At 39.2% G+C, this 16,099-nt stretch overlaps 2 protein-coding genes across 2 annotated transcripts; both read left to right on the top strand.

Moving 5' to 3' along the window:
• Positions 1-244: 244 nt before the first annotated feature.
• On the top strand, positions 245-6,705 carry LOC119477764 (annexin A1-like). The gene is made up of 12 exons (XM_037751876.1): positions 245-364; positions 461-573; positions 907-1,012; positions 2,018-2,112; positions 2,396-2,509; positions 2,889-2,979; positions 3,276-3,412; positions 3,994-4,087; positions 4,629-4,724; positions 5,857-5,915; positions 6,260-6,382; positions 6,519-6,705. The coding sequence occupies exons 2-12, from the start codon at positions 505-507 to the stop codon at positions 6,573-6,575; spliced, it is 1,041 nt and encodes a 346-aa protein (XP_037607804.1). The 5' UTR covers positions 245-364; positions 461-504; the 3' UTR covers positions 6,576-6,705.
• Positions 6,706-8,084: 1,379 nt separating this feature from the next.
• slc30a5 (solute carrier family 30 member 5) lies at positions 8,085-15,159 on the top strand. Its single transcript, XM_037753502.1, has 16 exons — positions 8,085-8,616; positions 9,613-9,735; positions 9,849-9,915; positions 10,201-10,286; positions 10,446-10,533; positions 10,674-10,761; positions 10,881-10,957; positions 11,078-11,248; positions 11,625-11,913; positions 12,161-12,369; positions 12,747-12,904; positions 13,280-13,409; positions 13,677-13,947; positions 14,032-14,258; positions 14,495-14,623; positions 14,877-15,159. Exons 1-16 carry the CDS (start codon positions 8,546-8,548, stop codon positions 15,045-15,047), a joined length of 2,355 nt encoding a protein of 784 aa, XP_037609430.1. The 5' UTR covers positions 8,085-8,545; the 3' UTR covers positions 15,048-15,159.
• Positions 15,160-16,099: the final 940 nt, after the last annotated feature.

The raw sequence follows: 16,099 nt of genomic DNA, 5'->3' as shown, positions 1-16,099 counted from the left end.
GCGATGTGGATTCTCAGGTCAGTATTTAGGAGTGTTTACTTCACCAACTCCTTTAAAATATGAACTACAGTCAACTTTATCTGAGTTGTCTCTTTGTCATTGATAAATTGTTTGATTAAAAGGTGAAGCGGTTACAAATATACAATACAAGTCTGTACTGAAGAGTCACCCAACCTGTCGGGAACCTCACCTAGCAGGAATGTTGTCTTTGAGAGGTGGCAGACGATTGGCTGATCCTCTGCAGGTGAAAATAAACCTGTCTGAATGCCGTCTGTGGGTGGAGACACTGCAGAGCGAGTTATATACTGCGACTAACACCTGAGATCTACAAACTTGGGCATGAAGACCGTCTGCAGTAGCACAGGTGAGTTCTTTTTTTGGGATGTTTAAATATGTATAAATATTTAAATCAACTTTAAATAGTTTATTTGTCTTTCTTGTTTCCTTTTCCCCTCTATAGCGATAGTTCTTTGTTTCTGGTTATAATTTTCCAGCCAAGTAAACATGTACCTCTTCAAGAAACTCTTCAAAGATGTTATCAAAAAAAGACACCCCGACGAGGACACCGTCACAGTGAGTATCAGATCACCTAACAACAAGTCATGAGGACAAAACACTTGTTGTCGGCTGACTTTTAACGAAAATCTGGACATATTGTTTTCTAGTGCTCAAACTTGAGTATTTGCTATGAATTTTTATTTTTCATATAAAATGACTTACTGCCAGCTCTGCTTGTTGTCACCTTATCGTCCTCTGCTCCATCTTTCCTGTCACTCAGCCCTGTGATGAAACTGGAATGAATCAAATGTCGTCTTCAAAACTGCAAATAATCTGCAGCTTTGAATTCCTGCTGGTTTGCAACAGCCAGAGTTTGTAAAACATCTGTATTTCTGGCTGTTGTTCTAGGTGAAGGGTAAGCCGAAGCCTAAGTATTATGGAACAGTCGCCCCGTACCCGAACTTCAATGCCAGCAGTGATGCTTCCGTTCTTCAGAAAGCCATTGAAAGTAAAGGTGCGTGTGCTCACTTTAGCAGGGGGTGTATGTGATGGTTTAAAGTTGAAGAACTCAACTCAGCTGCTCCGCAGGTTTTCATAATTTTAAAGAGGACCTATTATGTTCATTTTCAGGTTCATACTTGTATTTTGGATTTCTGCTAGAACATGTTTACATTCTTTAATGTTAAAAAAAACGCTTTATTTTTCTTATACCGGCTGTGTTGCAGCACCTCTTTTCACCCTCTGTCCGAAACGCTCTGTTTGAGCTCCTGCCCCGCCCTCCCGAAAAGCCCAGTCTGCTCTGATTGGTCAGCTGGCCTACTCTGTTGTGATTGGTCAACCGATCCAAACTCTTCGGACTTCGATCCAGCTCCGCTCTAACCAGCTTTGTTTAAGGGCGTGCCAAACTTGCCGTTATGCAGATTTATTACACGGCTTTGTTGAATACTCAACACTGATTGGGCTATCAAGGTGTTCTACGGTCTAGGTATGACTTTGCTATGGGCGTAGTTCTGATGTCGGACTCTGGCGGACCGTTTTTGTGTCAAATTATTGATTTCTTAAGTAAGTAGCCGTATAATAAGTGGGATAATGTACACCAAGTGGGTCATTGTTGTCAAATAAACCTGCTCCCGTCGGGGTACCACATCACCGTGCCAGGGTTAATTTCACAACAATGACCGGCTCGCTGTACATTGTCCCTTACGTGTTACTTGATGACATCACCACGTTACGGAAGGAAAGGCAGGACTTCAAGCAAGGCGATTCAGGCAGTTCAGGAGCAGTGTTTCTGTGGGCTTTAGGCTGTAACTTCGCAGACCTTTTACATGCACAAAAAACTATATAACGCACTAAAGGAAAAGGAAAAAGCACAAACGCATAATAGGTCCTCTTTAATGTAGTTAGGAGTTTTTTTTAAAGGCACAAATCTTCTGTCAAGACTTCACATGTCTGACCTAGAGGCCGTGCTCTAAGTGCTTTAAAGAAAGCAAACTAAGAAAGTACAACTTGTCCCTCACAGACGTGGACGAGGATGTGATCGTTGCAGTCCTAGGGAAGAGAAGCAATGAGCAGAGACAGAAGATCAAAGTGGTTTATGAATCGTCCACTGGGGAGGTGAGTGGTTCACATCTCACGAGTCGAGTATGGTCAAATAAATACAAGACCAACAAGCTGAACACAAGTCTGTAAAAATACTGAAACATGAAATGTCCAGCAAACCTCCCTCTATGATACGTCACTATGTAAAGTGGTTTGAGCTTTTACAGATTTGCAAAACAAATGAGGTCAAATGTCGTGACAGCAACAAGTCATTCAATCATTTGTTGTCCGTTTTGAAATGCCATGATTATAATGAACAGTCTCTTGCTTTTGTGTTGCTGCTCCTTGTGTCTTGCAGAGCCTGGAAAGAGCTCTGAAGTCGGCTCTCAGGTCAGATTTAGAGGACGTCTCTCTGGCTCTGCTCATGACGCCCGCTCAGTTCGATGCCTACCTGCTCAGGAAGGCCACAAAGGTAAATATCAGCGGTTGATGTACGACATATCAGATGCCAAATGTCACTCTCCATGTCCCTCCACTGCACATTTTTACATTCAGAGGTTTTTGCTGCTGGGTCCTCTTTTCTACATTGGTAGACAAAGTAAAAAAGTGGTGAACTCCCGCACATTGTCAGCCCAAAAATGTATCAAAGAAACTGTGAATTTTAAGCTGACAGTGTGCAGGAGTTCTTTTTCGGCAAGCAGCTACACACACTTACACCTTTGAAGCTGCTGTTTATTTCAGTCACAGTTTGATCTGTTGTTTGCTACACCTGGGGATGGAACCAGCTGTCACCAATATTAAAATTACCATTTTAGATTTGGTCACTCCCAGCATTTGCTCTGTTCCAACAGGGTTTCGGCACACATGAAGACATCCTGGTGGAGATTCTGGCAACAAGAACAAACGATCAGATTCGAGAGATCAAGAGAGTCTTCAAAGAAGGTTTGCCCTGATTCAATGCAGTTGCTCTGTTATTTGTTGGTGAACATGCTCTGAGTTCCTGAAAGGTTTTCACATTTCACGTAACATCTTAGGTATTTACCTGGCACTCTTTAGTGTCTCCGGTGCTTGCAGCAGTAGAACAACATTGGCTTCATAGACAGTGCAGCACTGTAATCACCCGGTCATGAGGATTGTAAGCCTCTAAACAACAGCTATAACCACTGCAGTCATTCTTTGTTCCATTATCGTTTTGCAAAGTCTGTTATCTTTGTGCTGAAATGCTCTTTGTCCCGCAGAGTACGAAGAAGACCTGGAGGACATTATGGAGCATGAAACCAGCGGTGACTTCACCGCAGCCCTTCTGGCATTGTTGAAAGCAAACAAAGATGAGAGCGGGGTAATCGACACGGATCTGGCCCAAAAGGACGCAGAGGTAAAGTCAGGAAAATGTACTTTTAAATGATGAGGCTTATTCAATATATCAACGCATCAATTAAACTTGGGTCACAAGTGCATAGTTTCATTTTAACAAAGGACTTAGTAATTCCCTAAAACAGCTTGGCACTGTGGTTTTTATCAAACGTTACTCAAACAGGAGGAGGTGCATTTGTTGGGGACTATTTTCAGGGATTAATACACATTTGGTGCACCAGTGGGTATTTACAGAAGCAGGATGGTGTATGTGGCATTGAGTCAAAATAAACTACAGTGTGTGTGTTCATGGTAACGAAGAAACCTGTCACCCAGTGCAACAGTGCGGCTCACTAATGTGTTTTTAATATTTTTAATAGCTTATTTTTCTGCAATAATTCAAAATCAAATGCAAAAATCCCATTGGCTTTGTCAAGGGGAACCAGGGTGATGCTAACTTCCGGGTTGACCTACAAAAATACGTCATCCCTGTAACACTTTATGAGAAAAATATAGAATATCACCAGAGTTTTCCTTTAATGTAAAAGACTTGTAGAGAACAATATTAACTGATTATGGCGTGTTTCTGTTTTGTACCTGTAGGTTCTGTTTGAGGCAGGTGAGAACACCAAAGGAATCAATATTTCTGCCTTCATCGACATCCTGACCACGCGGAGCGGGCTGCAGCTCTCTAAGAGTGAGTGCCTGAAATGTGTGAATGTTTCATCTGAATCAGCCGAAACCTTCATTTCAAAGAGTTCACACGCAAACACACACACACACACCTGGAAAAACAGGTTCTATCAGGTAACAGGTGGAACACACCCAGCAGTGTCGGAACAAAGCAAAGTAGACCTGGTTTTTAATGAAACTATATTTTCATTATCCATAGAATTACTCATTTAAGGAAAATGAAATACAGTTGTACTCTGGATGAGGTCATAGATTTCTTTAGATTTATGTATCAAGTGAAGGTTTATTTAAGCACACGCACTCATTCGACATGGCACTGCTCCATGGTTCAGCTTAATGTTTATTTAGAGTTCTGGCAGTTCATGTCTAAAGATCCTTTCAAACCCGCTAGAGGCTGCTTTTTTATAAATTCCAGAAACATTTTGGGGTATGTGCAATGATCTCATTCCTTGGCTACAAGGACTCTTTGGAGAGGCATCTGCTTTCTCTCTGAAAAGTAGCCCATTTACCCATAAATGCATGTTGTTTGTCTGTTTATGTGTTAGTGTTCGAGCACTATGCTGAAGTCAGTGACGTCTCATTACCCAAAGCGCTGGACATGGAGCTGAAAGGAGACATTGAAGACTGTCTCATTGACATTGGTAAGGAGGGTTTCTTTATTTTTTTTCCTGATTTGATCAGATTTGGCTTCACTTTTCATGAATAAGGATGTCTCTTGTCTCTACCTCTTGACACTTTTTTGGGACATGCAGAACAAAAACCCTGAAAGGCCCTAAAAGACATTTTCTGAATCAGCTTCTTACTGTGAGCAATGGGGTCATCAGGGCCGGCTTTAGGCATATAGGCCATATAGGTGGTCACCTAGGATGCCACCTTTTGGGGGGTGCTGGTCGCCCTCTAAAAAAAGAAAGAAATACACTTTTCACCCTTGTAACTCTCTTTCTCACACTTTTTCATCTGCCCAGCCGCAATTATTTGTTAATAAAAGTGTGAATTGTAGTGAAACACTTTCCGCCATCAATATCAGGGACCAATTGTTTATTTATATTATAATAGATACAGTTATTTATGAAAATAAAATTCTTAATTTTTATATTAAAACCATTGTGATGTCACCAAAGGGGCTAGAGCTGGCCTTGGGGGTCCTACATGAATTTGGTTATTTTACATGAAAGATCTGTATTTGTGTTTTTGTCTGTGCTTTTCTCACTTGTTTTGAAGTGGCAAAACCAGTGCATCAATCAGGATCAAGGAATATCTGATATATATATAGCAGTTGTGGGTTGTGTGTTTATGTTGCCAGGCCACCGTCAATCAAATCTGATCAAAGCACACCCACACAGTCGTGAAGCAGATAAGTTGAGCTTTTTAGTCTCAATCTCTTGATAAATAATAACTAAGGATGCTTTTTTCCCCAAACTTTAACTGTGATTGTAGCACATTTAGTGACGTATATTCATATACAAGAATAGGAAAGGTCAGAGGGTCTCCTAAATCCACCAAAACAACTGAACTTCCACAGTAAATTTAATGGAAATCATGCCAGTGGTTGTTGAGACATTTTACACAATTTTTTTCACATTCTAGTCTCCATCATGTGGCAAATCACACACCATGACGTCATGGAGCGTCTAACCTTGTATGGGCTACTTTATCCTCAACATAAAACGTCATGAAAGTAAATAAAGAAACACTGTGAGCTGTCAGACACAGCAGCATCTGCACAGTTGCATATTTTCAGTGGGAATGTTTATGTGTCTCTTTGACGTTTAGTGAAATGTTCCTGGAACACACCGGCTTTCTTCGCTGAGAAGCTCCATCTGGCTATGGAGGTGCGTGTGAACATCTGCTCTTTATCGCCATATGTCAGAGTGCATATGTGTGTGTGTATGACTTTTCCTCAGCTGTATGCAGTTTTCATTTTCTGTTTTTATGTTAATATGTGAAAAGTAACTTTACTAGTCAGAAATTAGCTTGGAAATTAATCTTTCTTATCTTCTCTAAACACTGCTTAACTGTAGTGATTGATTATGCAACCAAACATACACAGATGTAATATGTAGCAATGGTACATCATTTTACCCAATATCATACAAATATTGATTGAGAAAACCTGCAGAATGAGGCGATTTGCATGCTTTCTCCCAGCGATAAAGCCTCTTCTCCGTTCTCACAGGGCCACGGCACATGTGAGGACACACTGATCAGGGTGCTGGTGAGCCGCTCTGAGGTCGACCTGAAGAAGATTGTGCAGGAATACCGGGCCATGTATGACGTTAGCCTACAGGAGACCATACTGGTAAAATGACATACCTGTGAAATATTTGAATTTTCCTGAATGGCTGCCTTTACGTTCTCACTCATTCAGTCCAGAAACAAAAAAAAGATTATTTTAGAGTATTTCAGCTGAGCAAATCTTTGTCTCTGTTTCCCAGATGGACACTAAGGGACACTATGAGACCGTCCTGCTTGGACTGTGTGGACCTCACTGAAATTCTTCACAGGAAATGGAGGCCAGCTTGTCCATCGGATGCCACTGAAATCTCACATCTTTCAAAATCTGTCTGTTTCATTGAGTAGATGTAATTCCACCAACAATAATAAATCATCTGATACCCGTTCTGTCTGTTGTTTGATGTTTCTCTTTTTGCTTTTAATGTGTTGTCATTCTTTTTTTTATAATGAATTCTCTCCACTTATATATTGAGCTGTAATTAACAACATGGTTAATAGTTTATTATAATAAAGTACAATATGTTTGAAAAAGATGTGGAGGAGATGGAGCGAGAGAAAAGAGGAGCTAGAAACTTTGGATAGAAAATCTCAAATAAGCACGACAGCAGGAAATGTATTTAATTTGAAATAAATGCAACAGCATATCCAATGAATATATATAACGCAAATTTGATTTAACGTCACTAATTTCTTTAACGGGACTTACAATTTTTGATTAACCTCTTAAAAATCAATAATTAAAGTGCAATTAATTTATGATTGAAAAAATTGTATGATTAATCGCGATAATCTATGAAAAATCATGCGATTAATCGTAATTAAAATCAAAATCTGGACCTTCTCTGTAAGTTAAATCAAGTCGAAATGTTGACTTTGTACATCAAAAGTAAAATATAGGATTAAGTAAAGATCATGAGATACTAAATCATAATTTTGAGATGGTCAAAATATTTAAATTTTGATTTAAAACAAAATTATGAGAAACTAAAGTAATTTTTTTTTTACAATTTTTGATTAACCTCTTAAAAATCAATAATTAATGTGCAATTAATCTGTGATTGAAAAAAAATTGCGATTAACTATGGAAAATCATGCGATTAATCGTAATTAAAATCAAAATCTGGACCTTCTCTGTAAGTTAAGTCATAACCATAATATAACAAGTCGAAATGTTGACTTTGTACATCAAAAGTATAAAATATGATTAAGTAAAGATCATGAGATTCTAAATCATAATTTTTAGATAGTCAATATATTTGAATTTTGGTTTAAAACAAAATTATGAGATACTAAAGTATTTATTTATTTTTTTTACAATTTTTGATTAACCTCTTAAAAATCAATAATTAATGTGCAATTAATTTATGATTGAAAAAAAATTGCGATTAACTATGGAAAATCTTTTTTCTTTTTAATCATCAGATAGTAAAGTCGTTTTTTTTCAATAAACTTTATTCTAAATTTGTAAACAATACAAAGAACAATTAAATCAACACATAAGCAAAAAAAAATTATATTTAAAATGTATTAAATACATATAATTATATTACATATATATATATTATACATACAGTAAATAAAGGGATAAATAAAAACAAACAAACCTAAAAAAAATTAAGAAAAAAGTAAGTAAGTAAGTAAGTAAAAAAAGTAACATAAAACACAAAACAAGCAAAGGGTTAATATAAAACTAAAGTAAATATTCTAAGTATTAAAATCAGAATCGTGGCTCCTGCGCAGAACCGGACTGCGCAGCATCAACGTCACTAACACACACACGTGACGTGGACTTTTGTTTACCGTGTCCGGAAGTGCTGTGGCTCTTTGGTTTTGGCTGCTCTGGGTGTTTTACTCTTTCATTACGGGCTCTAGCTGTTAATGTGGCTTAACTCAGCCTTAATATTGTTCATTATCTACCTCTAACTAAGCGACTACATGTGTTTGTTGTCGTGTATGACACACAGAGGACGTGGCGAAGCTAGAAGATAACATATAAGTTAAAACTAGCCTTAACTAGCTAACAGGCTGCCTGCAGGTTTGAGCCTGTTTACACTTTATTTTTACAAATTCAGTTCACTTTAAGACGCAGAATGAATAATAGCCAGACAGAGAGTGGTCATATTGTTCACCTGTACATTTTCTAGGGTGGTTTATATCTTAACTCTTCAGGTAACAGTGATGTTTAGCATATTGGGGACATAAATACTGGGTGTTTAGGTGCTTGAAGATGGAGGATAAATACAGCAGCAACATGCTCTCAGGAGGGAAGCTGGGCATGGTGGAAGTGCCCAATTCTAGGTATGTATCTGCTGTTAATCTGACTTTAATCTCATCCTAACTGGAGTTATTGTTTGTGTTTTGTTGACATCAGCAGATCACTGTCTGTAGCCCATGTTACAGTTTCTAATGATTATTATCTCAGTATACTATCAATTGATTAGTTGTTTAGTGTGTATATATGGCCAAAAATGGGTCTATTGTGAGTCTCAGAGGGTTAATGTAATTTGCAAAAAGCTCAATGGGTGTGCAAAACCTTTCTCTTTCAAAGGTCTTTTTTATTAGTTGTCAATAATCAATAGAACTGTGCTTGTTTGTATTTTGTTGACATTTAATCAGCAGATTACTGTCTGTAATCCATGTTACAGTTTGTTTATCAGCTGACACTAATGCACTAATGATTATTATCTCAGTATACTATCAATTGATTAGTTGTTTAGTGTGTATGTATGGTCAAAAATGGGTCTATTGTGAGTCTCAGAGGGTTAATGTAATGTGCAAAAAGCTCAATGGGTGTGCAAAACCTTTCTCTTTCAAAGGTCTTTTTTATTAGTTGTCAATAATACAGGGAAAGTTAATTTGTGTTTTTCTGAACAACACATCAATCAATCAATCATACCTGACAACAACATACACACAGAAAGCCACAGCTGGCCACAAAAGACATAACTGATTCTCAATCATGGATACATGAAATTAAAATTGTAGAGAATACAACACAGCGAGAGTATCCGTAAATAAGTCATGTAATAATAATAATAATAATAATAGAAAAAAATAAAAATAAAAATAAAAAAAAAATATATATACATACCTACATACAAACACACACATATACATATACATACATACATATATACATATACACACATACACATATACATACTTACATACATATAATAATAAAAATAATAATGATAATAATGAATAAATAATACAAATAAAAAAGCTTTAATGGAATGGTTGTTTGTTTCTCTCCAGTACTAATACATTTGTCTTTGTCCTTTTCCTCCTCAGGTTAACCAGATACATAGTTTTACTGTTTGTCACAAAGGTCCTCAAAGCTCTTGGGATCTTTGAATCTTACGATATCCTCAAAGTTGTTCACATTGTCCAGTTCATCTTTATACTAAAATTAGGGTAAGTACTCTTATGCTTATTACTTGCACTTGTTATTGTGTATTATTATTACTTAGTTTTTTTGTATTATGGATGATGACAACATGCTGACATTGATCCTTCTCATTTCTCAGGAGTGCCGTTATTCTGCTTTTCTTTCAAAAGCCTTTCTCCTCTGGCAAAGTCATCTCAAAAAGACAGGTTTGTTGGATTTCTTCTTTGCTTCATTTAAGAAAAAGATTTTTCCCTGTTGCTCTTAGCTTCATCTGCCATTTCTACTTCATTTGACATAACAGTGTTGGCACACACTGTAAATATTTGTTAGATCTTTTACCCACCTGTTGTCTGTAGTGTTTTAAGAAATGTTACGGTTGAGCTTTATAAAAGTAAAAGACATCTTTTTCATTAAAGACATTGTAAAGCCACAGTTTCAACCTGCCATTATTAATTCATCTGTTTTCTTTTTAAAATCTGTTTTCTTTGTAGTGGATAAAGTTACTAAAGCATGCTGTTTTCAGCTGTGTCATATCCCTCCTGGGCTTCTTCGGTCTGACTCTCTGTGGACCTCTAAGGTAAAATGTCAACATAAATGTGTGTTAGAGTGTGTTTTTCATAGCAGTTAAAGGGTAACTTTAATGTATCTAAGTGACTAATGGGGACAACATTTTAAAAAAGATCCAGACTCTGTTGTGCTCATGGCGTGATTCAAATCGGGGTCTTGTCTTTTACAGGACATTGTTGCTTTTTGAGCACAGTGATGTGGTGGTCATTGCTCTCCTCGGTGTCCTGTTCACAAGCTCAGGAGGGGGGCCGTCCAAGGTAGGAGGCCACAAGTTCACACAACAATCAGAAACCTGTCCCCAAATGAAGCAACCGTGTTGGACTGTGTATACTTCCTCAGGTTATCACTGTGGTAGGAGTATGTAATAAGCTGTTGGTTTGTCTGTGACTTTGTGCAGACCAGAGGCGCTGCTCTCTTCATCATCGCTGTGATCTGCCTCCTCCTCTTCGACAACGACGATCTCATGGCGAAGATGGCCGAGCACCGTATCCTTCGCTCCTCATGAGGGGCAGCAGTTACAGCTTTTTCCTATTGACCTGATGTGTTTGTGTTTATCATATTTCTCTGTTTGTATCGTGTTTGCCTTGACTCATCTTCTAACCAGCTGAGGGACATCATGACAGCGCGCTCACTCATTTCCTCTACACCGCCATTGCATTTTTAGGGGTTGCAGATCACAAAGTAAGCAAATGCCGTATCACAGAGTAAATTTAATGTTTATTACTGCCTACAGAAGTATAGCAAAGTGTTTCGCTTTCTAAATTAATTTTCCTCCCTCTATCTTCCCGTTCTTCCTGTCAGGGAGGTGTAGTGCTGCTGGTGGCCTCCCTGTGCCTGAAGGTGGGCTTCCACACGGCCTCCAGGAAACTGTCTGTAGAAATTGGTGGTGCCAAACGCCTCTATGCTCTTGACAACCTGGTATCTTCTATGGTGCTGCTGCCCTGGGTCATAGTGCTCTCAGCAACCACAGAAGTAAGTGCACCACAGACCATGTAAAAAAAAAAAAATGGAGAAATGCAAGTTGGAAAACTACATAGACAAAGTGAGCTGTTCTTTTTCTTTAGATAATTAAATTTACATTGCTATCTGTTTCTGTAATTGTGTTCACCACCTTATTCAAACATAGAACGAATTCTTAAATTACTTGGACTGTACTGCATATATGACCATATAAACAGGAAGCCTACTGTATATGTATCTTCTTTAGTTCCATGTCTTCATACTGTGAATTGAAACTACGTGTGTTTACGGTCAGATGAGTAAAGTCTTAATTTTTGTCTTCATCTATGTCACTCAGATGATCATTTATTTGACCTCCTCACTGACTGCTTTTTCACTCCGTCTCCAGAGTAAAGTAGAATCATGGTCGGCCCTCATCCTGCCGTTTGGGATGATCATCCTCTCTGTAATGATCCTGGAGTTTTACGTCGAGGCCATCTGCAACCAGAAGATGGAGGCGCCAAGGTGCGCCCGCTACGGCGCCATCACCCTCTTCCTCAGCGCCCTGCTTCTAGCCAACTTCTGGACTCACCCGCTGACCGACCAGCTTCGCTCCATGAGCAAACCGCCCCAGGAGGTCAGCACGGAGCACGTGCTTTCTGGAGGAGTGCTGGTCAGCGCAATCTTCTTCATCATTTGTAAGTAACAGCTGCAGATAGAACTGAGTTGAAATTGTAATCATCATGTAGTCGTCATCATTTAAAACCTACCTCAGATCGTCCCACTTCTTGGGTGTACATGCCCAGCAGCACTGGCAAAGCACTTATGGATGTTTCTGTATTTCACCATTTTCACTGAAAAGCGCTTAAACAAGTTCCTGGTGTTGTCTGTCCATATTATTAAGTTAAAGGTGTATCTGTTCTCCTCCCTCATCTCTCCCTGCAGCCTCCAGTATTCTCTCGTCTCCATCAAGAAAAGGTCAGAAGGGCACCCTGGTGGGTTACTCCCCTGAAGGGACTCCTCTGTACAACTTCATGGGTGACGCCCTGCAGCACACGTCGCAGTCCCTCCCACGGTTCATCAAAGATTCCCTGAAACAGATCCTGGAGGAATACGACTCCAGGCAGATCTTCTACTTCCTGTGTCTTAACCTGGTACGTAAATAAGACAGTTATTGCAGGGATGTTCTCTACAAACTGCTCTTGCTCTGCATCTCATTATCTAGTGACAGTTGTGTGGGAAAAAATATTTCCAACATATGATGGACTGATACTTCTGATATTTTTACATTCTACATAATTAAATTTGACTGTTTCTGACAAAAAATATGATAAAATAAGTTTTTGGTTTTTGAGACATAGGGATGTCATATTTATAAAAAAGAAAAATATAATAGAAAATAAATATTTCAAATGTATTTTTGTTCTCAGAAAATATTTATGACTGTCTTTTTCAAACTTGGGATTGGTGTGTAGAGTTGGGTTTGACTTCTCTTTTGTTATTTAGAGGTTTGTTGCTCTGCATGTTTCAGGCATTCACCTTCGTGGAGCTGTTTTATGGCGTTTGGACCAACAGTCTGGGACTGATCTCTGACGGCTTCCACATGCTGTTTGACTGCTCGGCTTTAGTCCTGGGCTTGTTTGCTGCCCTCATGAGTCGCTGGAAAGCTACAAGGATCTTTTCCTATGGGTAAAGTCCACAAAAACATGTGGAAAGTATTGAGGGCAATAAATGACTCAATAAATAAATAGATATGTCATTAAATTTAGCAAAAATAATATTTAAATACATGTAGCCATTAATTAATTGATAAAATGTGACATACATTTTAGATTTATTTATTTATTTGTATTAAATCCCATATTTATTTACTCCTCTGTTAAATTTTCCTTTTTATTAATTGATGTATTTGTTTCTTATTAATTAATTTATATTTGCATTTGTTATTTATTTATTATTTATTTTATATTTATTTTTAAATCAGTGTATTTATGTATGTATTAAAAAAAATGTAAATCATTTAAAATTCAGTCGGATGTTAAATTTGACTCTTGTTTTTTGCAGGTACGGTCGTGTGGAAATACTTTCTGGATTTATCAATGGCCTGTTCCTGATGGTCATCGCTTTCTTTGTCTTTGTCGAGTCGGTCACCCGTGTGTTGGATCCCCCTAATATAAACACAGACATGCTGACTGTGAGTAAACTGCATCTACCACTTAATGTAAAGGCTACTAAAGTTGGACAGGTTTGCTCCAATCTGTCCAACTTTAGTAACAGTTATTTGCTGTGTCCTGGTATGTCCTGATCATGTCTTTACCTTTTCATTTCATTTTCAAGTATCTGCTATTGCTTATACTCCTCCCCAGATATTTATATTTCAAACATCTCTCTGCCATCACTTATTGATGGTCTTTTATCGAATCAGTCTGAACTCTGCGTGTCATTTTTTTGTCTCCTGCAGCCGGTGTCTGTCGGAGGCTTACTGGTCAACCTGGTGGGTATCTGCGCCTTCAGTCACGCTCACGCTCACGCCCACGGCGGCAAAAGCTGCTCGTCAAATGACCACCGCGACTCGCACCACGGCCACTCCCACAGCGAGCACAGCCACGGAGGTCACGGCCACTCTCACGGAGGGCACGCACATAGCGGACACGGGCACAGCAGTCATGGGCACGGCGGACACGGGCACGCTCATGGCTCCGGGGGCGGAGGCATGAACGCTAACATGAGAGGTGTGTGTTTCTGTTGATAAACTAAAAGCGCTTTGTGGAAAGAAGTTACAGCATAATAAAATTCTCATGTTTTTTTCCTTCCAGGTGTTTTCCTCCATGTCCTGGCTGACACGTTGGGCAGCGTCGGCGTGATCATCTCCACCATCCTCATCCGTCAGTTCGGCTGGTTGATCGCAGACCCTATTTGCTCGCTCTTCATCGCCACGCTCATTTTTCTCAGCGTCATCCCTCTGATGAAGGACGCCTGCGAGGTTCTTCTTCTACGAATACCTCAAGAAAATGAAAAGGACCTGAACAGTGCGCTGGAAAAGGTGAGGAGTCGCATGTGATGAGGACAAAGTAGTTACTGCAGTTTTCTCTAACAGATGGTGGTTTTACTGCCCATCAAAGTATGGAGACGTTTGGGCAAATCTGTTTTCTATTCCACTTAAAAATAGGGTTGTAATCTTGAGGAATTAGCAAGAGAACGCAAAATTTTATAAATTCTCCAATCGAAAAACAGAGGCCAGTGTTGCCCTGGTGTTAATTTTACTGAGTGTTATTTCAGATTGAGAAGATCGAAGGAGTGTTGTCGTACAGAGACTCTCATTTCTGGAGGCATTCAGCCAACATGGTCGCAGGGACCATCCACCTCCAGATCATGGCAGATGTGGTGGAGCAGAGGATCGTACAGCAGGTCGGTACAAACAGTAGAATCGAGAGTCATGCTGCCGTTTCACTGCAGACTTCATATCTTGAGGGCTTAACATCATCATACCAGCCGACAACAGTTTGATCCAAGATCCGTGTTTGTTATTTGGAGAATAATTGATGAGTCATTTTGTATTCACGCTCCCTAGAAGATGAATCCTCGGGTAGATCGCTGTGACATTTTGCTTTAGGGTCATTGACCGTTCTGATTGGTCTGTGTGGTTCCCCCTGATTCGTAGGTGACGGCAATTTTGAAAGACGCCGGGGTGAATAATCTGTCGGTCCAGGTGGAGAAGGAGGCGTACTTCCAGCACATGTCTGGACTCAGCACAGGATTTCATGAAGTTCTGGCAATGACGCAGCAGATGGAGTCCATGAAATACCTGAAAGACGGGACGTGTATCATGTAACGACCATCTGTTGGACCAAATGAAACTTTACCGATTCAGCAGTCTCTTTTTACATTGAACTGTACAGTATATGTATGTATGTGGTTAAATAAATCTGAATATATTGGTTTTATCTTTGTGTCAGCTGCATTTAGTTTTTGTGTTTGTTCTGAATTTCTCCTGCTCCAAACATTCAGTATTTAACTGACTTTACTATTTGACGTTTTTACTGTAGAAATATTTATTACAACACTTAAAGTGGAAGCAGACAACTGCCACAAAGATAACCGGATCACTTTCTGTTTTCCTCAGAGCCGAGCAACTACTAACAAAACGTTTTGTTTTCCAGAGTTACTTCAAATGTTCCACCATCTGCCATTTCTGCTGCTGGGAATGGAAACTGCAAAGAGCTTCCATTGATACTCTTTTGGTGGCTTTTTGGGATAGCCACTACCGATAGCTACTGGGAAAACAAAAGCACTATTCCTCTTCCTGTTTTGGTTGCACAATGGTTGACGCACTTCCTTTGTGCAATAAATCGGGCTTCATTTGACAGTTAAAGCGAGGCCAAATCATATTATGCATAAATGTTTTCGGGCTGACGGCTTGTTCGTATATAACTGTATAACACATTATTCAATAGGGGATAGATAAAGACATCATATTTCACATAAAATTTCACTTAAAGGAGCAGTGCGTAGGATTCGGCGGCATCTAGTGGTGTGGTTGCAGATTGCAATCAGCTGAATACCCCTCCGTTCACCCCTCCCTTCTGAGCGTGTTGGAAAACTACAGTGGCCTTCTACCAGACGGGGCATAAAGGCATGAAAAGGTGAAAGGCTCTCTGCCTCTCTGCTTTGGCGTAGACTTTGGGCTTTGTAACTTTGCAGACCTTTTTAATGCACAAAAAACGATATAACACACTAAAGGAAAGGAAATAAGCACAAAAGCATAATAGGTCCCCTTTAAAGAAAATGCATGGTGGGCAAAACATCTGCAGAAGCAAAGTGGAGGCAGAAGGGGATTTGTGCACTGTCATGAAAAAAATGTGTTTTCAAAATGTTTTATAAAAC

This window comes from Sebastes umbrosus, chromosome 19 (genome assembly GCF_015220745.1).
Source record: "Sebastes umbrosus isolate fSebUmb1 chromosome 19, fSebUmb1.pri, whole genome shotgun sequence".
NCBI lineage: Eukaryota > Metazoa > Chordata > Actinopteri > Perciformes > Sebastidae > Sebastes > Sebastes umbrosus.
Note: the sequence above shows the minus strand (reverse complement) of the source record. Positions and strands in the feature narration are given on the sequence as shown.